This window comes from Fonsecaea erecta (assembly GCF_001651985.1).
Source record: "Fonsecaea erecta strain CBS 125763 chromosome Unknown Scaff17, whole genome shotgun sequence".
Classification (NCBI taxonomy): domain Eukaryota; kingdom Fungi; phylum Ascomycota; class Eurotiomycetes; order Chaetothyriales; family Herpotrichiellaceae; genus Fonsecaea; species Fonsecaea erecta.
In genome coordinates this window covers 87,511-112,071 of record NW_017387260.1, presented here as the reverse complement: position 1 = coordinate 112,071, position 24,561 = coordinate 87,511, and the positions used below count along the sequence as shown (strand labels likewise).

General features: G+C 53.4%; 9 protein-coding genes across 9 annotated transcripts; 7 read left to right on the top strand and 2 right to left on the bottom strand.

Annotated features, from left to right (window-relative positions):
• Positions 1 to 4: 4 nt before the first annotated feature.
• Positions 5 to 1,034, bottom strand: AYL99_11851 (hypothetical protein; the record flags this gene model as incomplete). The annotated part of the gene is made up of 2 exons (XM_018843355.1): positions 5 to 773; positions 826 to 1,034. The coding sequence occupies 2 exons, from the start codon at positions 1,032 to 1,034 to the stop codon at positions 5 to 7; spliced, it is 978 nt and encodes a 325-aa protein (XP_018687338.1).
• A 1,469-nt stretch (positions 1,035 to 2,503) lies between these two features.
• Positions 2,504 to 3,726, top strand: AYL99_11850 (hypothetical protein; the record flags this gene model as incomplete). The annotated part of the gene is made up of 2 exons (XM_018843354.1): positions 2,504 to 2,547; positions 2,601 to 3,726. 2 exons carry the CDS (start codon positions 2,504 to 2,506, stop codon positions 3,724 to 3,726), a joined length of 1,170 nt encoding a protein of 389 aa, XP_018687337.1.
• Positions 3,727 to 4,207: 481 nt separating this feature from the next.
• AYL99_11849 (hypothetical protein) lies at positions 4,208 to 4,519 on the top strand (the record flags this gene model as incomplete). Its single annotated transcript, XM_018843353.1, has 1 exon — positions 4,208 to 4,519. The coding sequence occupies one exon, from the start codon at positions 4,208 to 4,210 to the stop codon at positions 4,517 to 4,519; it is 312 nt and encodes a 103-aa protein (XP_018687336.1).
• A 5,041-nt stretch (positions 4,520 to 9,560) lies between these two features.
• On the bottom strand, positions 9,561 to 10,559 carry AYL99_11848 (hypothetical protein; the record flags this gene model as incomplete). The annotated part of the gene is made up of 1 exon (XM_018843352.1): positions 9,561 to 10,559. The coding sequence occupies one exon, from the start codon at positions 10,557 to 10,559 to the stop codon at positions 9,561 to 9,563; it is 999 nt and encodes a 332-aa protein (XP_018687335.1).
• Positions 10,560 to 12,207: 1,648 nt separating this feature from the next.
• On the top strand, positions 12,208 to 13,404 carry AYL99_11847 (hypothetical protein; the record flags this gene model as incomplete). Its single annotated transcript, XM_018843351.1, has 3 exons — positions 12,208 to 12,434; positions 12,500 to 12,950; positions 13,000 to 13,404. The coding sequence occupies 3 exons, from the start codon at positions 12,208 to 12,210 to the stop codon at positions 13,402 to 13,404; spliced, it is 1,083 nt and encodes a 360-aa protein (XP_018687334.1).
• Positions 13,405 to 15,545: 2,141 nt separating this feature from the next.
• Positions 15,546 to 16,586, top strand: AYL99_11846 (hypothetical protein; the record flags this gene model as incomplete). Its single annotated transcript, XM_018843350.1, has 3 exons — positions 15,546 to 15,781; positions 15,847 to 16,303; positions 16,353 to 16,586. 3 exons carry the CDS (start codon positions 15,546 to 15,548, stop codon positions 16,584 to 16,586), a joined length of 927 nt encoding a protein of 308 aa, XP_018687333.1.
• A 655-nt stretch (positions 16,587 to 17,241) lies between these two features.
• On the top strand, positions 17,242 to 18,414 carry AYL99_11845 (hypothetical protein; the record flags this gene model as incomplete). Its single annotated transcript, XM_018843349.1, has 2 exons — positions 17,242 to 17,531; positions 17,586 to 18,414. The coding sequence occupies 2 exons, from the start codon at positions 17,242 to 17,244 to the stop codon at positions 18,412 to 18,414; spliced, it is 1,119 nt and encodes a 372-aa protein (XP_018687332.1).
• A 606-nt stretch (positions 18,415 to 19,020) lies between these two features.
• AYL99_11844 (hypothetical protein) lies at positions 19,021 to 19,731 on the top strand (the record flags this gene model as incomplete). The annotated part of the gene is made up of 3 exons (XM_018843348.1): positions 19,021 to 19,262; positions 19,307 to 19,649; positions 19,726 to 19,731. 3 exons carry the CDS (start codon positions 19,021 to 19,023, stop codon positions 19,729 to 19,731), a joined length of 591 nt encoding a protein of 196 aa, XP_018687331.1.
• A 3,659-nt stretch (positions 19,732 to 23,390) lies between these two features.
• On the top strand, positions 23,391 to 24,455 carry AYL99_11843 (hypothetical protein; the record flags this gene model as incomplete). The annotated part of the gene is made up of 1 exon (XM_018843347.1): positions 23,391 to 24,455. One exon carries the CDS (start codon positions 23,391 to 23,393, stop codon positions 24,453 to 24,455), a length of 1,065 nt encoding a protein of 354 aa, XP_018687330.1.
• Between the last annotated feature and the right edge of the window lie 106 nt (positions 24,456 to 24,561).

Sequence of the window (24,561 nt, the reverse complement as noted above, 5' to 3'; positions counted from 1 at the left end):
GCGACTATGGCTGCCACAATTCATCTAACGACTCAAACGCGCGTTTGAAAGCATCCTTCATACTCCCATAATCAAAATAATCATTCCAGAACCCTTTCATCATCTCCGGCGTAATAGGAACCTCCATTCCTGAGATGTGAATGAAAGGTAGGTTCCTCGACGGGGCTGATCCGTACTCCACCCACTCCTCGAAAGTCTTCTCTGCATCACCAGTGGCATTTCGTTCCCACACCTCCCAAAACAACTCGATCTTTCCTGTCAGCCTGACGTCGCCGAACCAAAACTCACCCGTTTCCATGTCTTTCCGAAACTCTTTCCGAAAGTCCTGAGAGAAGTCGAAGCGTTGCGGGCGTTCGATTGATACCCAAGCCAGTTGGCTGAACACTGGCGTCTCTGTGATTTTGACCAGTATGACGCGTTGAATACTTGAATATCCTTTCATGTATAGCGGCACTAGAGCCCGGAGGTTTTTGAGTGGCTGATAAACACCGACCTCGACCATGGTGTGACCTTGCTTGGTGAAAGGAGCGGAAGGCAAATGGATCCAAACGTCCGGCTGTATTTGTGATGACTTGTATTCTCCCTCAAACTCACGCATCATATCTTCACCTTGTGGGACAAGCAGCATAGGCGAAAGATCAGGTCTCCGGTCCGATATAGTCTTGCGCGCGAGGTCGGCAAGGAATCTGACCACGGCGCGGTGTCTGTGGGGTCGAGGGGCCATGATAGTGACAACAGAGCGTGAGCTATCGAATGAGGCTCGAAATAATCTCCTAAAATATAGATTAGCGCGCTGTTAGAGGGATCAAAGGAGATAACACGTACCGTTTGCACACCTGAAAGTTGGCGTCTTGTTGCAGTTCCAACCACGACTCTGGGAGAAGTGTGAATTCCACGGTATACTCCAGTGGGAGGCGCAGATCCGCTTCAACGGTGGCTGTTATCCAACCCAGCGCATCTTGTAATCTATCGGGCTGAGGTGCCCATGGTCGCTGCGGCGGCCACCACCAGCCATCATAGCCCTGTGATTCCATCCTGTGGAGCGAGTTGCACAGTCTTTTCACCGCGCCGATGGGAAATGACGGAAGAAAGGGAAATGGTGGGAAAACGGGAAATGGTGGAAGAGAGGGAAATAGCGGGAGAAAGGGAAATGATGGAAGAGAGGGAAATGGTGGGAGAAAGGGATTTAAATGGCGGGAGAAGAGGAAAAATGTTGTTTGTTGTTTGGCTTTTGCCTGCGAGGAATGTTGTACCCGCTCGATGGTATGTGACCACTGGCTCCTGCGGCTTGTTTGGCTTTTGACTGCGAGGAATGTTGGGATCCGGTCGATGGTATGTATGTGACCACTGGTGCCTGCGGCTTGTTTGGCTTTTAGCTGCGAGAAATGTTGGGCCACTGGTCCGTGCAGCTTATTTTCGGAAAGTCTCGATGGTATGTGCCACTGGTTCCTGCGGCTTATTTGGCTTTTGCCTGCGAGCAATGTTGTAGCCGGTCGATGGTATGTGGCCGCTGGTCCGTGCAGCTTATTTTCGGAAAGTCTCGGATGGGATCAACATCGATGTAATGCGTCATGACCCCGAACCGAAGAATGGCCGGTAGTCTCGGTGAAAACATTTGAATCTGCGCCATCAGTCAGGTATTTTCCTGTGTTTTGCAAACACACTCCCGCCCTCGTCTTTGCTCCTGTCAAACAGTACATGCACAACTTTCGAGGATCACGTCTCTCGTGCCCTTCTCACCTGGTTCTGGCTGGTCCTGGTGCCGCGCTGTGCGTGGTTGTGCGTGCGTGCACAACGGCTGCTCCTTGGTCACCGACCTCTCTCCCTTCTTGCTCAGACCCCTCCCCCAAACAAACCGCGTCGACGTCCGCATCTGCATCTGGGCTTACAATACCGGCCAGCAATGATCTCTCCTCCGTTTCCGGCGCCATGGTGAGCTCAGTTGAGTCTCACTGGCAGAACCGCCGTCCAAAGGCAGCACAGCGTCCGCACGGCTCCAAGTCTAGCAGCTCAGCAGCCTTTCTATCCCCCCCTCCTCTCCTGCTCTCCTGCGTCCTGGTGAGCTGAGTCTTACTCTCGAACTGACGCCCAAAGGACACCCACGCCGTCCGCCGCATGAGCCACCCCGAGAATAGCAGCCCAGCTGCTTTTGTGGCCATTCTCTCCTTCCGTGCTCTCCAGAGCCCCCTCGTCCTCCCTCGTCGTCCTCGTCCTTCCCCTCTCTTCTCCTCTCCTGCTATCCTCCGACGCCCGGCGAGTATTGTTGATATCCGGCCTGTCTGGGTGATCCCGCAGGCAACTGGGTATACAAGAGACGAAAGCATGAATATCCCTCGGATGGAAAAGAGCAAGGAATGAATCACACAGAATGATATTTGTACAGCAGCTGATCGGGACTTGGACTCGAAAAGAGGAAGAGAACGGATGACATACATATCTGGACACTTCTGCGAAGAGCTGTATCTGCCATCTTGAAGCGCAATGGAAACAGGATAAGCCGAACATGGCCAGCGCACTGCAAAGACTCAACAAACCCACAGATCCGATGTGGCTTCTGCTTTCCACGCAGGGACCAACCCTACTCCCAGCACTCGCAAAAGAAGCGCCGACTCGGCGAAGAAGAACAACATTCCCGACACAAGCCACGTCCTCCTCCCTCGAAGCACCGGCATAGAGTTTTGTCCTGAGGAACTCGAGGACACCGTGGAATCCCTCTATGACTGCACAATCGCCTATGAAGAGGTCTCCCGTGGGCAGTACGCGCAAGACATCTTCACCCTGAAAGCCGGCTATTCAGAGGGCCAAACTCCGAAACCGGTCAGCACTCGTTGGCGCCCATCTACGGTAGATGAGACCCCGCCGCATAATGTCACAGCATTTGAACTCTGGCTCAGAGCCCGCTGGGGTGAGAACGATGTCATGACCGAAGCCCTGGTCGAGAAAACTCCCGTGAAGCTCGAGCCAGGTCCAGGCAAAAGACCGCCTGCCACCCAGGATGCGTCAAAAACGACCACGCATGGGCAGAAGACTGCTGCGGTGGGAGCGGCGGCGACCTCACACCCTGCACAGAATGCAAGTACCGGGGTATCAATTTCCGCAGCAACAAAAAAACCAGCGACCTTGACCACGGCGACACATACGAGTAAGAAGCCCGCACCCTTAGCTCCTGCGAAATCAGCGACCCCAGCCTCGAACCAAAGCCGGCACAAGCACCACATCGAAAGCAGCTCCTATCAAGCCGCCGTCATTGTCGTCCTCGACCATCTCCAAGACTGCAAACCAGGCGTGTTGGCAAACCCGGCTCCAACGCAGAAGTCCGAGATCACCACGAAAGCAGCCAATGCGGCGGCGGCAGTTCTGCCATGGAACAAAACCAACACTCCCACGGCGCCGCGGCGCCATTGGCGGAGCCTGGCGCACAGAACAGACCAGGCCCAGATCCCACGGAATCCTCACACTTGCCCTCACCCGCCGCCGCCACCACGCAGAACCGGCGGGGATGAAGGCAAGGACAAACAAACCGACGACGACGAGCAGCGTCACTGGGCTGTTGAAGTTGAAGACCTGAGGAGAGGATTCAAAGAGATGAACAGCCTGTCTGCACATATCTGTGAAAAGATGAACAGCCCTGGCCTCTGCAACTCAGGTTCTGTCGCCGCAGTCTTGTCCCCGGCTTCTTCCCATGCGATACGATCACTGCTGAGCGGCACACATCGAGTTTGTTGACTTCCTGGCCTGCTTCCAACGTTGCTGCCGTGGAAATGGTGACAGGGGTCAATACTGGCTGGCATTGTTGGCGGCGGCTCTCACAGACTGTCATCTCCGTGTCTGTTTTCGCGGCGAGGATCGACGACAGCACGAGTCACTACACCAACCCCCAGGGCAAGCCTGCCTAAAGCCCAGCAAGCCTGTCCCTGAACTCAACACCGAACATGTTCTCTTCCTGCGGCCGCTCAGGGACAGAGATATCGCGAGCCTGCGTTGCACTGCGCCGGTGATGATCATGCAGCCGTGGTTTACCTCCAGGTGTATCCCCCGGATGCCATCACTGTACATCCACAGCCCTCTCATTCGTGTGGACGACGATGCCCTCCGAGCCTTCTGTTGCTGTTTCAGAAGCCCCAACAAGATACCGCTGTGGCTGGCTGATGTTGCAGATACTTGCGGGGCAAGTTCTTCGCCGGTATCTGTTCATCATCTCAACACCATGTTCAACGTGACGGCCAGCTCGATCACCTTCGCCAACGATCTGACGGCTCTGTTGCCGAAATACATCAACTTCCGGCTGGGCCAGTTCATCGGCGCCGTGGTCGGCTTCGCCATCTGTGCGTGGCAGACCCACAATCAAACCACAGCGTTCCCGGAGTTCATGGTCGTGTACCCGCCCGTCCTGAGCGGCAACACCTGCGCGATGGTGAGCGACTACTTCCTGGTGGGGCAGGGGTGTGGGATTGATATTTCGCACCTGTTTAAACCGCACCGCATCTGTTCACACGACTACGGGGTCAACTGCCGCTAGAGAACTGTGCCTGCCGACGATGATTCCCTGCAGGCCTTCTGTTCTCTGTGTCAGAAACTCCGCCAACCACCGCGCCGTGGCTGGCTGATATTGCAGGTACATGCTGCTGCTTCTCTTGTGCTACATTCTGTGCTGGACACGACCATGGTGATTCGGTCTGCTTTCCCCATATTTCCCCGGTCCTCTGGCCGGCAGCAAAGGCCATTTCGAACCCTGCGTCTCCTCGATCCCGCGGACCCGGCCGCCGCCGGCTGGTTGCCGTGCTCAAGGCCGGACACAACGAAACATGATGGAGACTGGGTCCACGAAACGTCTCTGGATATATGAGGTGGACCGAAGCCGGACAGGAGGAGACATCTTCTCTCCGTCTGCTGTGACTGTCACCCCGGCTTCCCAGCCGACAACACCCCATGGGGCGAGTGGCCCCCACTAGGCGAATGGCCCCTATGGGGCGAATAGGGCGAGTGGCCCCCCCTAGGCGAATGGCCCCTATGGGGCGAATAGGGCGAGTGGCCCCCATGGGGCCAACGGCCCCCAAGTGCCAAGGCGGCCTCCACGAGGCATACACAGGAAAGAGATAAATAGGACCTCTATTCTCGCACTGCTGGAGAAGCCCTCAACAGTGCGAGAAGTCGATGTCTCAAGGACAGCTTTATACAATCAAGATACGTGTTGAAACCCTCTGACTCTCCGTCTAACGATCCCACCCCAAGGCTCTCTGACAACAGCTGTGTCGGAATGCTATACTGAAAGGAGCAGGCTGGATGTAGTTCTGGATGTTACTGTCCGGATGCTTTGCTGAAAGTGGCAGGCAGAAGGTAGTGCTGAAAGTAGCTGTTTGGTTGTAGTCCAGTCTGGAAGTGATGCTGTCAGGATGCTGTGCTGAAAGTAGCTGTCCGGACGTAGTGCTGCTCTCTTGGTATGGTGCTGTGTTGGGATGGTGCTTCCTGGATGCAAAGCTGTGAGCAGTAAAGAGGATCTTTGGGACACAGTACTATAAGCAGCTGGTAGAACTGTCAGGAGGGAGACCCAGAATAGTGTGTGAAAAAAGGAGAAGAAGAGAAGTGGAGGATGTAAAGAGATGGAATGTGATGTTGGGTCGTGAGTCATATTTATGACACACGATAGAAAGTTTTATGGAAGCTTCTACGTCATACTGATGCTGATCGTACTTAACCTTTGCGGCGTGTGAGTCATATACTGACCGAAGTACAGGACGGAGGAGAAGGCACGAAGGAGATCGTTTCAAAGGAGCCGAGAGGGGAGAAATGCTAAAAGAAGCACCACCGGCCAGCATGCGACTTGTTTACCAGCATTCAATTTCCTCTTTTCCTCTCGTTCCGGACGTCTCTGGAACTCCCCCTTGCTCATCTAAGACAATATCAGACCCGAGGGTGCTTTGAGCATTTTGCTCCCGTGGCCGGAGATTCTGCCCCCTCCCGCGACTGTCGGGCAAGTTGATCCACTTCTTCCACAGTGCAAGTACCGTATCGTTGTAACAGCCAATGTAACAGCCATTGTAACAGCCACATCCGTTACAATCGTTGCCCTTCGTCCCTGTCGAAGTCTGCTATTGCTTCCTGTTCGCGTAGCAGATAAGCCGTAGGTTCCCATGAGTCGTCTGCCTCCGAGTATCCTTTCCATCTCACTCGCTTTCGACAGATTTCGGGATCGTCCCTCTCTGCACTGTGACTGATTGGGGGGATCCTCACCGGTTGGCCAGCAGAGGGCGCAGTTACGGGGTGGGCGAGCCAAAGGAAAGGCTCGTGCCGATGATGACCACGTCGAGATCCCTACCTGCGTCATCCCGAATCCGTCGTTCATGCTGGCAAGCGCAGCGAAAGGATCCACGACCGGATTTGAGCAGTTCCGTCTCAGAATCACTTCGGAGCCGATGGAGTCGGCCACGTCTCGCCCGGAAGCCTTTTTTGGCTCGGTACGCAGTCTCGACCGTCAACTGCTCAAGACCCAGAATCTCTACAAACGAAACCAAGAAGAAGTTGAAGAGCGAAAAAAAAATCAGATTGGACAAGGCAGAGACGGAGAATTGCCAACTCCGCAAAAGGCTCGCAGACATGACCAAGGTCCTGGAGACCTATACCGAAAGCGGAGCCCCTCCCCTGAACCAACAGCTGCAGGATTCAAAGAACGATCAGCTCAGCTGCTCCGTCGAAGACCCCTGGACAATCCTCAGATGATGGACATCGAGACACACAGTGCACTCTACGAGGGCATGGTGATTCAGGCCACGCCCCAGAGGCTACTGATCGAGCATGCCTCGACGACGCGCATTGGCGCGAATTTTCTGATTGAGTTGTCAGTGTGGTGGCGATCATCTAAACCGAGTCGAAATACTATCAGCGCAACACAGCCACAGGAACCAAGTATGTCTCGTTCCGCCCGGTTCCGGCGCATGTTGGCATTGTCTTTCGCTGCACTGTGGCTATCTCAGGGGCGCAGCGTTCCTTGCCAATTCGCATCCAGAGCGCATGCAAGGGCGCAGCTGTGAAACGAGGGCAGGGTCTCGACAGATGTTGGCCGAACGAGATGCCAGAAAGGACTGCAAAGGCGCTGAACCACATGCTTGCTGTTGGAGAAGGGAACCAACCACACGTTCGACGTCCACGAGACAGAGCTTCGGGACCATGGTTTTGCAACTTTTATCGCAGAGGGGACATATATCCCAATCCCTTTTTGTCTTTCGAGCACCATGCCGCGAGGTATCCAAGACACGGCAGTCCAGACAAATGGTCGTGTCACCTGAACTCCGAAATTCTTTCAGCCACCACGCAGCTCCTGTGTACAACAAGCCAGGAGATTTGTGTTCAGCCTCCAAGATAAACCCTCCAACCCGGCATCCGATTCGTCATCCTGTTCCTATTCAAATTGGTGTTTCATACGTGCGGGCATGGGCAGGGGTATACGTGCTTCAGGCGCTATATAGAGACTTCTTCAATACAAAGATTGATCCCATGTCAAGATGTCGCTCAGAAATGTGCAACGCGGCTCCGTTCAAAGACGACAACGTAGTCCAACATTGTTAATATGATGGGCACATCTCCATCAGCAGAACCGCATCGCTGACGCTGAGCCTTGTGTGCCCGTGGGCGTGCGGTCGATGGGAGAAATGGCCTTGACCTGTGTGGGCATCGACCATCGGAGGAGGATTGAAACAGCTTCAGCCGCGCATGGTCGCTCGCTGTCGAGGTGGATGTTCCCCCTCAACGAGCCGACCGTGGGACATGGCCAGTTCAAGTCCACACGGCGTTGAATGCATTGTCTGAGGATGTTCAACCCATGCTTAGTCGGCAATGCCACCGCGTCTATGCTGCTTCGACGCCGCCCTGCTCGCCGAATTTGGGATGATGCTCTTGATGGGAGGTGATCGAGAGCACGAGAGGTTTCCCTTCGAGAACGGCAGACGAGGCGTTGAAGCCTGCCGTGGAGCGGGCCTTGGGTGTGTCTGATATCGAGCATTCCCCGTCCGCATGCCTGATTCTGCCCCCCTTGCCTCCCCTATGGCATTCCCGGTGAGCACTTTTTTTGCGTTTCAGGACGTTGCTGGTCCCCAAGGTTTCACGTCCTCACACACATGCTTGGTAGGTCTCAATGAAGGTAGTCTTTCTTCGGAGATGACCCGAAGCAGTGCCATTATGCGCGCATTTCATCAATGGAACACCTCCGGTTCCTGCTCTCTCACAAACCTTTCACCTCTGCGCTTCCCATCGTATCGTACATCCAAACGCCTTCCGACATGGTGAACGGGAGAATACGCAATGCAGAGTTGGTACGTTCCCCAGGCTGCTGCGAACCGTCCTTTATATGTGCTATGCTGTATTCTTTGAACCTTTTGCTCCCCCATTGAAAGAATCCTTGGCTTGGAAGGGACTGGACTGTTGGACAAAGCTTTCTTTCTCTTTTGTGAAACTATCACGCTCTTCTCCCGTTGGCTGATGCCGAGTTTGACGTATCGTGATTTGGATCTGGAGGGGGTCACCCAAAGAATTGCAACAGCGCCACGGGACCCGGGCATGTGTACAGCCAGACAGGTCCTGGGATGGTAACTATAGGTGGGCTGATGGTCAGGCTTCCGCAAATTCAGGAGATGGATCTTTGCTGAGCAAATTTTACGGACTGAACATGATGCCGATGCTTGCATTTTGAATTCGACACCGCGAAACGCCGCATCGTCATCTACCATGCATGTAGCATCATCCATTTGCTTATTCAGCATCGTCCGCCAGAAATCGACGAAGTGGCACGAGACGGCCCTTCTCAACCCAGCCGACCAGAATTTGGTCAACATCATGCGGCCAGCATTTCAGATTGCACTGCAGTGCCTGCCGCTTTGGAAGTCCATTGAGTCGTCGTCATCGGTCAACACTGCGTGTATCATATCATTGTCCGAGCTGGCTGGCTGCGGAGGATCCTTTGGCCTCGTGTGACTCTGACTCTGTCCGTCTCACAATCTCAGACTTCTTTCTCCGTTATCAATTACAGGTCGGACTCCTTCTTTGAGAGGCAGTGAGTGACCCACAACCTCAACCTCCGGACGAGTTAGTTGTGGGCGTTTGATGAAGTAAGAAGTGGTGGTTCCCCAGCCTGAGTGAGATAGACAACCAAGGCAGAAGGCAGCCTCGCTGTCCGACCCGGGCAAACAAACAGAACACTTTCTATGAAATCATCATCACAGATTCCCAACGGGGTGTTTCTCGTCGATCGAGTTAAAATAATGAATGAATGGTGTTTCTATGGCTGATTGGCCTCTTTTCTATGGTATCTGATGCTGTCTGAGGAAGTATTCCCCTTGTGCTACCCTCACATTTTCCGTTGTCTGCTGTCCACCATCGTCTCTCCGCCCTGAGTTCACCGCTTCTCTCTCCCGCTTCTCTCTACCGCCCCTTTCTTCCGCTTCTCTCTGCCGCTTCCCTCTACCGCTTTTCTCTACTGCTTCTCTCTCACGCTTCTCTCTCTCCATCTTCCGCTGTCATGACCCCCGTCATCTCACTCGCTGACGACACGCCTTCTCATTTGCCGCATGTCAATTCTTCCAGATCTTCTGGAAGAACTGGCGCTTGGACTCCCATCTCTTCTCTTGCACCAAGCGCGTACCGTTGTGAACTCTGTACCAGCCCGGGTCACCTTGCATGAATTGCTCGAACTCTATCGGCTGTTGGTCAAACCCAAACACTTCGACGCCAGCTTCGGCCAACATCGCGCGCGCCTGACGCACCTCTCGGCAGCGGTTCCAATAGTATCCGACGTCCACGAACATGGGGGGTAGTCGACTAAGGTCCTCGCGTGGCAGCTGCAACAGTCCCGTGTACTTTCGAACGATGTCGGGAAACAAGGTGAAGTCGATCCGGCGCAAGGCAACATCCCAGTTTGTCTTCAGCCAGTCGTGGACAGCCCGCTCGCGCTGTTCGTCGAGGCGAGTCAAGGACCCTGTCTCAAATCCCAGTATCCTCTCCCAGTGTCCCAGTTTCGTCTCCCAGTTCACCTCCGGATTAAGATCCGGGTTGAGGACCATGACACCGCACGGGGCAGGCAAGCCGAGTTCGATGGCAATGTGGGTGGCCGACCACACGAACTGGCCGCTGGTGTACTGACCCGACATGGCAATGTTGTGAGGCTGGATGCGGAGGTCGTCGGCATGAGTGACTGCGTATTCGTAGGCCGCATACACATCCGCCACCGGGCCCGAGAATGGCGACGGCTGCCCAGGACGGGCCATGACTGTCAAGAGGACGATCCCCGTGTCGTGTAATGGCTTTGTTCCGAGCCCATCGATGATGACGCGGTTGAGAGTGTCGAGGTCCATGTTGCCGCCGCCAACTCTCATGACTTCGCGGATTGAGCTAAGACTACTAGAGATATGGAGCAGGGCTGGCTTCGGAGTCTCAGTGGCGGCGGCGCTGCGAGTAGCAATTCTCCACAGAGACATCTCGGTTCCGTCAAGTGCTTTGATCTTGTATTCTTCGCGTGTAAGACCGGTGGCTTCGTCCCCAAGGGCTGGCGACAAGGGAGAGGAGAACGACATGTTGTTGTGAGTTGTGGAGCGTTGCTGTGATGTGTTGCTGTGATGTGTTGTGAGTTGTGTAGCGTTGTTGTGATGTGCTGTGATGGAGCGTGTTGTGATGGAGTGTGTTGTGTTGGGGAAAGAGCAAAGTGTGCAGAGAGCCAGGAAGAGAAGGTATTTATAACACGATAACACGAGAAGACGAAGCCGTGGTGCCAGGCAGTGGGATTGTAATGTCTTTGTTGCCGAGGAGGCAGTGACGCCGTGTCACTGAGATCAAGGTGAAGATCAAGTGAAAGATGTTTCTTTGATACTTCTCATCGCTGCCTTCCTTGTGGCTGGGGGACAGGGTAAAAACACGCTGTAGGGCGGCGAAGGCGACCTTTTGAGCGTGGCGAAGCCGCCCTGAGCGGCTCTGAGTGCCCTCAACGTCCTGTTGTTGGCGATGATTACTTTGCTCAACAGGATTATTGTTGCAACACTGCTGTCGCTTCGCTCAACAGGATGAAAGGCAGGTTGGCGACCCTCAATGGATCCTTTGTCAAGATTGTGTCCAATGGCTTTGAACATGTGTGGTGCTTGCTCATGACACTCTGTCGTTGAAGATGGCAGAAATGCCAACAAACCACACTCAGTCTCCGTTGTTCTGTCTTGCATCAGCATACAAACTTGGTCATTCCTTGCCGTGTGTGCTGGTCTAAATGAAGTATCGACGTCGACCTACAGACTCCTACCCAGTCAGACGGACTTGTGAATCAATTTGTGTTCATTTTTTGGGTTGATACCTTGTACATTTGCATACTGTGCACAGAATCCTGAACCCGTTTGGAATGGAAATTTGAGTCTGAATCTCCGGGACGGAGCACACGAGATGACAATTCCAAAGGTCTTACAGGACGCCTAATTCCATCGTCTAGTAACTGATCCCCAGATCACCTGGTTGTCAGTAACCGAACTCTGAACATGGGAAAGTGTCGGGGCTGCATTTATTCGGAGGCCCCGGATGCTTCGCCAGGCATCGACGAAGTGGGAGAGAACAGGGTTGGGAGCAACATACTGCTTGTCGAACACCGAGCAGGAAGACGTTGACATCGCTACAGCCTCAGATAGCTAGGCCACAGCCAGGTCCGGCCACCAGAAGGAGGTCAGCACATCCGCCCCACACTTTTCATGGCTACACGATGCACCGCCGCGTCCCACATGCGTCCCACATGCGTCCCGCATTTGTCCCACATTTGTCCCACATTTGTCCCACCCCGACAGCAGGGCTCTGAGTCATCATCGCCTTGGCGTGAAGCAGAAATTTTCACGGCTGCCTAATCCAAGACATCCCTTGTTGAAAGTGTTTGCTGTTGACTTGGTAAATTCACTTGGACAACAGCCCAAGTTCCCAAACGTTGACTGCCGTGCATCGCAGAGCCCTCAACAAAGACCCCCTTGTCCCCTTGTCCTCAAGCCCGCTGGAGAGAGACTGACTGCTGTGCATCCTGGTGCAGTCATCAAAGTGCGGTCAACAAAGCGTTTGCTAGATCTTCAACGAGGCGAATCCTGGTGCATATAACGCTAATACTCGACCAGATCCAATCTCCTCCTCCGCACATCCAAGTCAAACCCAACGCGTGGTCCCCCATCGACGCATTGAAGAGAACGTGCACACTCGCTTTCCACAATGTCGTTGTCGTCAGGCAGAGGAACCTTGCCAGGTGGCGGCCCTGCCCCGGCCGGCGACAATGACTCTGATTTGGAATACCCCGTCGAACTGCAACAGCTGGCGAACTTCATCCGAAGCGAAGTAGCCTACGACGATCAAATCCAGGACTTCTACCTCCCCGTCGACCAATTTTACCAACTTGTGCAGCTTTCAAGGGATGGTAGATTTGCGGGATATCCTATCCGGTAGGTGTCCGCGACGTTGAGAGCCAAATCACCCACTTCGAGACTTTGCTGACGGTCGACAATAGCTACGACTATTCCACCGCCACCCAAGTTCTTTCTCTCAGAATGTCGAGCGACAAACATGACTTCTTCGTTGTCTTTCTCCTTGATGACCTCGAACGTGGCCGCCAAAACTCCGCGGACGTTGAATATACAGCATCGCTCGTATTTAGCAAAACTTGTTCTTTGCAACATGCGTCCAACGTCCGTGGGCACATTGTCCACCGTGGACCTGACGCCGTACTCACAAACCCGCGCAGACTGCCAGTCGTCGTTTGTGAAGTCGGATACGCGGAGCCACTATTCTACCTGTTCGCTCGAGCAGAAGAGTATATCGAGAGTACTCGAGGTCGTATCCGAGCTGTGATCACATTCGACCTCTCCTATCCAAGAGGCAAGAGAGCACGTTTCATCGTTTGGAGGGCAAGCTTTGGGGAAGACGGGCGGTTCAAGGAGGTCGTTCACGACCACCCCGTGGTACGTCAACATTCATGTCGTCGATTATATGACTAATGACACCAACCAGGAGATTCGCGACCCACACGGTGACATGAACCCCGATCCCGAGGCCGGACTCTTCCTGTTCCCCCAAGACTTTGGCTTTCCTCCAGCAGTGGACGCAGATGCGGATCGTCCTATCCTCAGCGTGTCCGTGGAAGCTCTCTACGCGAACTTGAAAGATTCGGAGGAACTCTGGGGAGACGAGGAATCGGAGAGTGCGGAGGAATCCCCGGAAGACGAGGGACTGGAGAGTGGAGAGAGTGGAGAGGAAACCTCAGAAGACGAGGAACTGGAGAGTGCAGTGGAAACCCCGGAACACGAGGGAATGGAGAGTGGCGAGGAACTGGAGAGTGGTGAGGAACTGGGGCGTGCCACGTATGCTCAGTTCATAGAGCAATTGGAGGAGTACGCGCAGTACGCGCAGGAGTGAAAGACGACAAATGACACGATATCCCACCTCCGGAGGGAGTGGAAGAAGGATGACGACGACGTGAGATCTGATATCATGGCTGGGGAGTGAACGAAGACGACGGCGTTTCGGTATTAGTATGACACATGAATGTATGATTTGATTCCGCTCTACTCCTTGTTTCATCAGATTTGATTGCCTGCTGCCTCCTGCTGCTGCTGGCCCGGGTTGATATGATGCTGCTATCTACACAAGCCCCGGCAGGAGGAGGGTATCCTGGTGCGTCGAACGGGCTGACCGTGCAATCATCCACAAAGGTGCCCGGTCATCGAGCCAGAGCATACTGCGTGTGGCAGTGCCATCCTCAAAGCTGTCCTGCCACCATCAAGCCAGAGTCTCCGGTGCATCTGTTTGCAGTCAACAAAGTAGTCCTGTGACCACGTCAGAGATTGCTGTGAATCTGTGTCTTACCAATAAAGCCCTGGTGGTGTTCGCGTGCGGGCATCGCTGCCTTCCTTGTGGCTGGGGCACAGGGTAAAAACACGCTGTAGGGCGGCGAAGACACCCTGAGCGGCTCTGAGTGCCCTCAACGTCCTGTTGTTGGCGATGGTGACTTTACTCAACAGGATTCAAAGCAGGTTGGCGACCCTCAATGGCCCCGAGTTCAAGATTGTGTCGAATGGCTTTGAACATGTGTTGCGTGCTCATTACCCTCTGTCGTTGAAGATGGCAGAAATGGCAACCATACTCGGTCTCCGTTGTTCTGTCTTCCATCACAGAATGCAGTCTTTGTCATTCATTGCCCGTGTGTGCACCAGTGGTCTAGATGAAGTATGTCGACCTACACCCTCCTGCCCGGTTAGACGGACTTGTGAATCAGTTTGTTTTCATTCTTTGGGTTGATACCTTGTACATTTGCATACTGTGCACAGAACCGTGAACCCGGGAACTACGGCATCGTGGAAAGCTCCCCCATTGATTATATACAATGACTGCGTGTCGGCCTACTCCCTTGGGAATGCAATCTTGGGTCTGAATCTCCGGGACGGAGCGCACGAGATGACAAATACAAAGGTTCTGCAGGACGCCTCATTCCATCGTCTAGTAGCTGATCTCCGGATCACTTGGTTGTCTGCAACGACAGATTGTAAAAAAAGAATTGTTGTCGTCCTGGAGCACCCATTTATCTCGTTGGTGTATGGCGCGAGGTCACGGGCAGTATCTGCGGGAACACGACAAGGACACTTGTCAGTAGCCGAACTCTGACCATGGGGAAGTGTCGGAGCTGCGTTTATTCAGAGGCCCTGGGTACTTCGCCCGGCATCGACGGAGTGGGAGAGAACAGGGTTGGGGGGCATCATTTTGACTGTGGCAATGTAGTACTGCTTGTCGAACACCGAGCAGAAAGATGTTGACTCCGCTACAGCCTCAGAAAGCGAGGGCACAGCCACCAGAAGGAGGTGTGGCCTGGGTAACTCACTTTGAAGTCATGCTTCTGGTACCTCGGACAGGAGGCCAAAACATCCGCCCACATTTTTCATGACTACTCAGTGCGCCGCCTGCGTCTTGCATTGTCCCTGCCCCCCGTAGCAGGGCTCTGAGTCATAATCTTGGGTGAAAGCAGAGATTTCCGTGGCTGCCAGAACCAAGAGATCTGTGGTCGAGTGCCCTCAACAAAGATCCCTTTGTCCTCAAACCCGCTGGAGAGACTGACTGCTGTGCATCCGTTTGCAGTCATCAAAGCCACGATCGAATCTGCTTTCAGACATTGCCCGTGCCGTCAACGAGGCCACCGTCTTGTCACCGAGTTCTCACCGTCTTATCACCGTCTTGTCACGCACGGCTCAGTAGTGCATCTGTGCGCGATCAAACAAAGCAGCCCTGGTTAGGTCTGTTTGCAGCACCCAACAAATCCGCCGTGTCACCCAGGCCGTCACTGCAGTGCATCACAGTGCGATCAACAAAGCCCGGGTCACGTCTGTTTGCAGCGATCAACAAAGCGTGTGCTAAATCATCACCGAGACGATTCCTGGTGTATATAACGCCGATCCTCAACCACATCCAACCTCCTCCGCATCCAACCTCCTCCGCACACCAAAGTCAAACCCAACGCTTGGTCTCTCATCGACGCGCTGAAAAGAACGTACAACTCGCTTTCCAGAATGCAGTTACGGTCAGGCAGAAGAACCCGAACCCTGCAGGCGGCCCAACCGCCTCCTGCCTCTGAAGACTTGCCCTCCTCCGAATACCCATTCGAACTGCAACAGCTGGCGGACTTCCTCCGAAGCCACCCAGCCTACGACGATCAAATCAAGGAATTCTACCTCCCCCACGCGCAATGGGAGCAACTTGAAGCGGAGTCTGCTCTGGATAGTAGATTTGCGGGATCGCTTGTCAAGTAGGTGTCCGCGACTTTGAGAGCCAAATCACCCATTTCGAGGCTTTACTGACGGTCGACGATAGATACGACTATTCCTCCGCCACCGAAATTCTTTCTCTCAGAATGCCTAGCGCGAAACACGATCTCTTCCGAGAATTTATCGGAAATAGTTTCTATCGTTTTCTCCGAGACCCTGCTATCGCTAGATATACACAGTCACTCAAATATCTCGACTCTCTTGATATTATGTATCCGTCTGACATCGCTACGCAGGTGATCCAACGTCAACCTGACATGCTAATCAGCAACTGGAAGATAGGCAGATGCCCAGTCCTCGTTTTTGAAGTCGGATACGCGGAGCCAGCATACAAGCTACACAATCGGGCACGAGAGTATATCGAGCGTACTCAAGGTCGTATCCAAACTGTGATCACATTCAACCTCTCCTATCCAAGAGGCAAGAGAGCAAGTTTCATAGTTTGGAGGGCAAGCTTTGGGGAAGACGGGCAGTTCAAGAAGGTCGTTCGCGGCGACACCGTGGTACGTCAACATCCTTTTCGTCGATAATATGACTAATGATATCAACCAGGTGATTCGCAACGGACGTGGTGATATGAACCCCGATCCCGCGGCCGGACTCTTCCTGTCACTCGAAGACTTTGGCTTTCCTCCAGGAGTGGACACAGGCGCGGATCGTCCTGGCTTCAGCGTGTCCATGGAAGATCTCTACGCAGACGTGAGATTTGCGGAGGAAGACGAGGAACTGGACAGAGCCGCGTATGCTGTGTTGATCGAGAAATTGGGGCCGTTTGCGAAGAAGTGAAAGACGACAACGACACGACATCGCACGTCCGGAGGGAGTGAAGAAACGATGGCGACGACGTGAGATCTGATATCATGGCGCGCTGGGAAGCAAGTGCTGAGGAGTGAATGAAGACGACAACCCGTGGGTAGAATGACACCTGAATGTATGATTTGATTCCGCTCTGCTTCTTGTTTCATCAGATTTGATTGCCTGCTGCCTGCTGCTGCTGGCCCCCGTTGATATGATGCTGCTATCCACACAACCCCCGGCAGCAGGATATCCTGGTGCGTCGAACAGGCTGAAGTGCCATCATCAAGCCAGAGTCTGCGGTGAATCCGTGTCCGATCAACAAAGCCCTGGTGGGATCCGCGTAGACGCCGCAGCGCCACCCACAAGGACCGCCTGTCGCCAATGGCAGAGACTGCTGTGAATCGCAGTGTTCGCGTGCGGGCATCAACAGAGGCGCCGGGATGCATCATGCACGGGGGTGGTTCCTGCTCCACTGTAGTTGTATGAGCAGATGCAAATACTCGACCGGACACAATTTCACCTGCACATAAGAAGGCAAAAAAGAAACAAAATCTGTCGTTGTCTTTCTTCATCTTCCATCATCTTCCATCATCTTCCATCAGCGCAGTGAAGACACTGTGTACCAACTCGCATCAACCAAAGGATGAATCCACGTCCAGACAACGCGCTGGAGCCTGGCGCTCCTGACGCGGCGCTTGCTTCGCTTTCTCTCTCAGATGGCGACACTGTCGCTACCTCTGCCTCTGCCTCCTTGCCGCAGCCATCAGAGCCAACCCACCCTGACCAATTGCATGAACTGATGAAATTTGCAGAAGCCGTCGCGACAGACAAATTGCGTCTCACACCAGATGACGAACCCGTCGAATTCACCATTTTTCCAAAGTCGTGGGACTGGCTCGAAGATGACCTCAACTTTGAGCTGTACATAGAAGGGTACGGCACCTCATCATGCTCGTTGTTCCTCTGGCGGTGCGCTGATCTTTTTAGGAAACTATTTCGATACTTCTACGAACGCTCGCGCCATTGTATTACTATCATACCCTATCGGAGCCACAGACACCAGTCCTTTGTTCGTTTCCTCATGGAACTCGCGTACAAGACCAAAAAGTCTTTCACATCTCTTCTCGCGGACACATCTACTCGCGGGGATAGGATACGGATCGAACCGGATGCAGCTGTTTGCACAGTCCTCGGACACCCCGATGAAAAAGTAGCCGACTTATCTATCCAATGGGCAAAGGGTACGCACAAAATCATAGATCACACGATTGTCGAAGCGAGCGACACCCAATCCCTTGATGATCTCCGATATCTCGCCCGGTTCTATTTGTACGGTCACCACCAGATCCAACGTGTTGTCCTCATCGCTATAGCCGAAACACCGAGATTTGAATCTCCAAATTCAGTCGATGCCTCTCAGGAGTTTCGAACAGACGAGAGCACAGGTGTCATTTGGTTCGGAAACGTCAAGGCAATTGGAGAGATGAAGATAACTTGGGAGGTGTGGGAAAGAGATACTGCTGGTGCTCCGCAGCCGACCTTTCAGGAGGTTTTCGCGTTCGGCGAGATACCGTCAAGAGACCTTCCTTTCTTGAAAGTCCGTGGAGGTCCTCATGGCAACGCGAGTACTTGGGAATATGTGAATGCTTCTGTCACGCCGCAAATGATCAAGGACTTCTGGATGAAGGATTGGCCTCGTTCTATTTGGGAAGACGCTAGGAGACGAATGTTGCCACTGCTAGGTGAGCAGAGACTGGAGGAAGCATGGGAAGAATTTCGTCGCGCCAGGAACCTCGATATCATGGAGCTGAATTGAGTCGAGCCTGGTTCACTCTGCAGGCGGGTGGCCGTCGTGGTGGCCGTCGTTGCCGTCGTTGTCGTCGTGGTAGCCATAGAAGTGGCCAGGAAATGAAAGTTCGTAGCAGCGGCAAGGAGATGAAACTCTCTCTTGCTCTCTCTGTCTCTGTCGATGTCTCTCTCTCTGTCCATGTCTCTCTCTCTGTCCATGTCTCTCTCTCTGTCCATGTCTCTCTCTCTGTCCATGTCTCTCTCTCTGTCCAAGTCTCTCTCTCTGTCCATGTCTCTCTCTCTGTCCATGTCCCACTCTCACCTACACACTGGAGCGTGAATTGATGTGACCAGTCAGGCAGACTGACAGTGGAATGCACAAAACCAACCTGTTATCAAACCAGAGTATACTGTGCATCGGCGTCCTGGTATCTCATACCGCGAGGTGATTCCTGTGCATACAAATGCAGATACAAATGGTCCACCGGACATAAGTTCCTCCGCACCCGGAACTGCCTCCGCGGTCAAAAGTCACACCGCAAATAAAAACTTCGTCTTCTTCCATCATCTTCCTCTTATCCATCATCGACCACGTCTTCCGCAGCAGAAGAGATTGTGCACCTCGCCGCGCAGGATGGATTTAAGCATCGGCGAGGAGCTGGGGTACGGCAGCACCGCCTACGCGCGGCAGTCACCGTCGACTCTTCAGCCGTCCACTGGCCCTGATCAACTGCAGGAAGTGCTGAAACTCGCCGAAGACGTCGCGACGTACAAACGTGACTTCACCGCCGATAACGGACCGCTCGTATTCACCATCTCGATAAGGTCGTGGTTGATACTGCAGCGGAGCTCCAACTTTCTCCTGTGCACAGCACGGTACGGTACTCCTCCTCTTCTTCTGGCGGCGCTGATCTTGTCAGGAACTTATTCCACGCCTCATTCAACCCCTCGCGCTCTGTTGTCACCATCATACCTCCCCCTGAGTACAGCCACGAGACCGGCGTCCATTTCCTTCGCAGAGGCATATTCAAAACTCGATCCAACCTGATGTCTACCCTCAAGGCCAAGACCAAGAAATGGCTCCAGGGGGGTCTCGGCATCAAACACTTGTTCAAAAAATACAAGTCCGCAAAAGAAAGACGAGATTTTTTGAGGCGATGGAGAATGAGCAGGGACGAGCACGAGGGAATTCATACCATGGCCTCTCCCAGACCTGCGACGTCTTATCACTCTCTCTTTGAACGGCGGCGCCCGAAGAAAAAGGTTCGTTTCCAGAAAAGGGTTCGTTTCCAGCAAAAGGTTCATTTCCATTAGGGTGACAGACAGTGAGACTAAGAAGGTGTGAACCGTCCGAAACTACCGACGTCCTCTGGGTGCTCCGAAGAAAGAAGGCTACGGGCATCATGTGGGAATGTGGCGTGAAGGTCATCGCAGAGACCAAGGCACTTTGCAAATCTGTGAGCTTCATGTGGTGGTGCTGCACAACGACATTCCGGGAGCTTTTAACATTCAGAGAAGTCCCGTCAAGAAACCTTCCTGTCTTGACGGACGATGGCTCTAGGAGGCATGGATATTGCTGATGACCCGCAGATGATGGAGCAGTTTGGAGAGACTATTGGGGCTGGGAGAGTTGGCTAGATGCAGACTGCACTTGGGTGCAAAGCTTGACTGAAGACTTAATTGAAGACTCTTCTTGCTGCTCTCCGATGTATGTGTCAAACTTAATCACCCACCAGCTGAACCCACCACCATCCATCTCGTTCTTCTCCTTGCCCTGCTCCCTCCGTCTCCTTGGCCTTCTACTTGTCATCAACGATCGTGAGCCCATGCAAGCCCAGCCCCTTGTCCATGTCGCCAGCGTGGAGTCGCAATTTGTAATTCCCGTCGGTGTGAGAACCCGTGCCGAATGTGATGTACATACAGTCTGTGGGTGTGTCGACATTGCTCAATACAACACAAGTCTCCGGTGCGTGCACAAACCATTCTTGCATGCATGTGTCGGTTTCCACTGTTCGTGCCATCCCTCGCGCTGCGACCAGCCACACACATGTCTGCACGGTATAATATGAGACAGTCGTCGTCGTGGGCACGGGGCATTCGGGTGTTTCTGATGTCCGAGCATTGTCCGACGCGAACATCTTTGACAAGATCCGCGTCTTGGTGGATCAACATGGCCACGACGCATGACGGACATTGCGTGTCCTTGACTCCGTGCTTTTTTCGTGAATGCATCGGGGATGCCCCATACGTTTTTCATCAGAGGATGGTGCAGGACAGACAGAGGTCGGGTGTCCACAAGGAAATTGAAGCTATTAATAATTCCCAGTCCGTAGCTCCGGTCTGATCGACATTTCCGCTTCTTGTGTTTAACTATGGTTATATATACACTCAGTCCAACCCCGTGATCTACAGCCGTTCCGTGTCCGATCGCAGGACGGCCTCCGCACGCTGACCGTCTTGTCCGACAAGCGCCCAGCCATCTCAGGCATTGCCAAGAAGGTCCATGTCGCCATCCAGGCGGTGATCAAAGCAAAGTTCCTTGGTGTCGAGCGATCTGACCGGAACCGAATTTTATTCGCTGAAACACAGCCGCCTTTCATCGCGTACCACACTCAAGGGCAGCGAGCAAGTTCTTGGCGTCGAGAGATTTGACGGGAATCGAAATTTTTTCACGGAACCGCAGCCCCCTTTCATCTCGAGGCAGCGACCAAACTCCTGGCGTCGACCTATTTGACGTGCATCAAATTTTCTTTCTCTCTTCTTTTTCTCTTCTTCTTTCTCTCCCTCCCACGGAACTTCACCTCCCTTCCATCTCATACCACACTCGGGGCAGCGAACACATTCCTTCACGTCCACCGATTTTGACGTGCATCGAGTCTTCTTTCTCTCCTTCTTTCTCTTCTTCACACGGAACATCACCTCCCTTCCATCTCATACCACACTCGAGGCGCGGCAGTCCACTCGTGGTCAGCCGTGTCTTGCCCTCCTCTTCCACATTACCTCAGTCCGCCTCACCATCGTGCACGAGGAACCAGTCACCTTTCCCCCACAGGTGTTCACAGCGAGGCACGACAAAGCATTCATCAACATCGAAGAGGAGGAGCTGGAGCTCAATCAGCGCCAGTGGGACTTGGACAGTTTCTCGTTCACTCGGTGCTTCCTTCCTTGCTTTCCTCGGTGTGTTCATCACACTGGTGGGATCGCAGTTCTGGGTTCTAGTCAGTGAAGACTGGGCTTCCATCTGCAAGTCAGAGAGAGGCACCCTGTGACACAGGAAGAGCCTGCGGTGCAACCGTGTGCCATCCGTCCAGCGAAGATTCGGACAACCAACCTCGGCACCAATCGACTGGCATTCCATAACACAGCTCACGTGACTTGGCAAGAATTTTTGTTGTTGTTGTTTTGCAACTCGTCGCGTTGCCGCGGCCACCGACCCAGCATTCTGGATACCAACAACAATAACAACAACTGTTTATTTAAACAGTCTCAGTCTGCTCGTTTGGCAACATCCAATACGCCTGTGGTAACTCTCCCTCCAAAGCCCGGTGTGTTGAGTTGTGAGACCGTGAAACTGACCGAGTCACAGGCCTCTCGAATCATCCCTCGTCACTCCGAACCCTTGTCCTCTCCTCGAACCTCGCTCCTCGAAGCAATCCCCAGCCCTTGAAGGCCTTGCTGGCATTGGAAAGAAAAGGTGGCATTACAGACCCGGGTCAGTCTCGCACTCGGGGTCAGTGGCAAGACCCAGTGGGCAGTCAATCGTCGTGGTCAGTCGAGCGTGGCTCTCTGTGACTGCCAGCAAAATATACCTGCTTGGGAACAATACCCATACACCTTGTGGGCGGTGATGGCGGCGTTCTTGTTGGCCGGCTGGCGATCCCCAGGACCGCCCCCAGGGCTATATGCAGAATCACCTCCAGGACTTCCTTCAAGATCAACCTCAGGATCACCTCCAGGGCCACCTCTAGGGTCATATCCAGGATGCAGCATCACGTTCAAGACCACCACCAGGATCACCTTCAAGACCACTGAGTCCTTGGGAAGACACTACTCTCTTCGATGGCGCCTTGAGGAGCCTCCATGAGTTCACCTCTCACAGTCTATTTTACGCTTCAGCATTAGGCACTATTCCTGACATTATCCTAACTTGACTGTCATTCTCCAACATCCTCACGTCCTTTCCGTGTCTCCAGGGGCGGCAGATATCACGGGAGCAGATGCAAAGCATGCCAGAAAATCGACACCTCCGACTCTACTTACTCCATCCCCGTCTCCAGGATCTTCTCCAGAGGTTGATGATATGAACGGCAACGAATGTTCTGCTGGAAAGCGAGCTTACTCGCGACCACCAACACCTTCTCCTTCCGTATCTCCCGAGCCTGTAGATACCGTCCAGGATGTAGAATGGTTCGACACCATTCACCCGTTCCACGTTGGTGTCTCCAGATCCAGAATGGTCTCAGAGCATGATCCCACGTCCTAGGGAATATACGGACAATTTGGAGGTCGATGGTGAGCGAGAGTTTCACGACACTATGGACTATGAGTGGACGCAGTCTACTGGTTCGGACACTGAGGGTTCGACTTGCAACCTCTCAGAGACTGAACAAAATCGATCCGTCAGTCCAGAGTCGGCGGCACTATTCCTGACATTATCCTATCAATCTTCAACATTCAATACGTTGACGAAGAGCCTTCTGACCTCCCAAACATCGACGAGGATCCTCTCGTCGCCAAGATGCTAGAGTCATTCGCTGATACCGCTCGACGAGACGTCGACGGGGCATCTTGACACGGATACACTATCCAAAATGGCGACGTCAAGCTTGGAGCCGTTCACCTCTTACAGTCTATTTTACGCTTCTTAATCACTCCTACGTTATCCTTATCTACTATCGATTCTCTATCTTTTTGCACTATTCCTGACATTATCCTAACACCATTTGCGAAGAACTCAAGGATCGCCATCGATATCGTTTTGGCAAGAGAAAACTTCACCGTTGGATGAGAAACCTTCATCGTCTTCACCCGACAGCCCTCGATGAGTCGGGGGCCAGACAGGAAGACCTCGACGAGCTGTTCAAAAGGGACCTCAGGGACGACTTCAAAGAGGACATGGAAGATGACTCCGGAGAAGACTCTTCGGGGGACTCCAGAGAAACCCTCGAAGAGGGCTTCACAGATGACAGCAGAAGGCTTAAAGAGTTGATACATCATGTATCCGTACACGACGACGAGTCCATGGCAGATGAGGATAGCCCAGCACCTATTGACGATGACGAGTCCATGGACGATGAGGATAGCCCAGCACCTATTGACGATGACGAGTCCATGGACGATGATGTCGGCGCTGCAGCCGAAGGTGACGACGACGACCAGCCCTCCACCCCAACACAACCTCAACCACAACCTCAACCTCCGCAACCTCAACCACAACACAACCTCAACCACAACCTCAACCTCTCCTACACCCAGGGCCCATTGACAAACTTAGGTCCGCCGTGGGACCACAACGACGATGGCGGAGTGGTAGAACTATTCCCCTCGAATCCCAAAGATGAAGCAGAAGAGGAGGAGGATGTCGATGAGATATTGTGGGACGCCGAGCTCTCATCCGAAGACGAAGAATCTGCCTACCGTTCTGAAGACGAGGACGAGGACGAAGATGATGATGACGACGACGACGAATCCAAGTTGCACGCCGCTGCGTCCGACACCGAAATACCCGAACAAGAAGACGAAGAAGAAGAGGGCGAAGAGGACTCTGGGGAGGAGTTTTATCCGGAGCCTAGGCCTAGATACCTCGACACCAGCTTCAGTTACACGCTAGTGCTTCTCCTTCTACAAGACTCAAATGATACCGTTACACACAGCGTTCTTGAACCTGTATCGTATCGCTTTGGCTCCTCACGAGCTCCATACCGACCGCCGTTGATCGCTCACACGCCGAATTCCCATCCTCTCCAATCCTCTGACCTGAGCCACGCTCGCATTTCGCAGGCGGTAGCAGGAGGTCCCCTCGCCATTGTGATCGAAACACGCAGCATATGCGACACAACTACATCATGATTTGCTGCGATACGCTCGAACATGATAAACAATATATATAAATACGACGCTCAGCCCCCGTCGGCGCAGTCGGTTCAAACCGAACCCTTCCTGCGCCCTAAGTCGG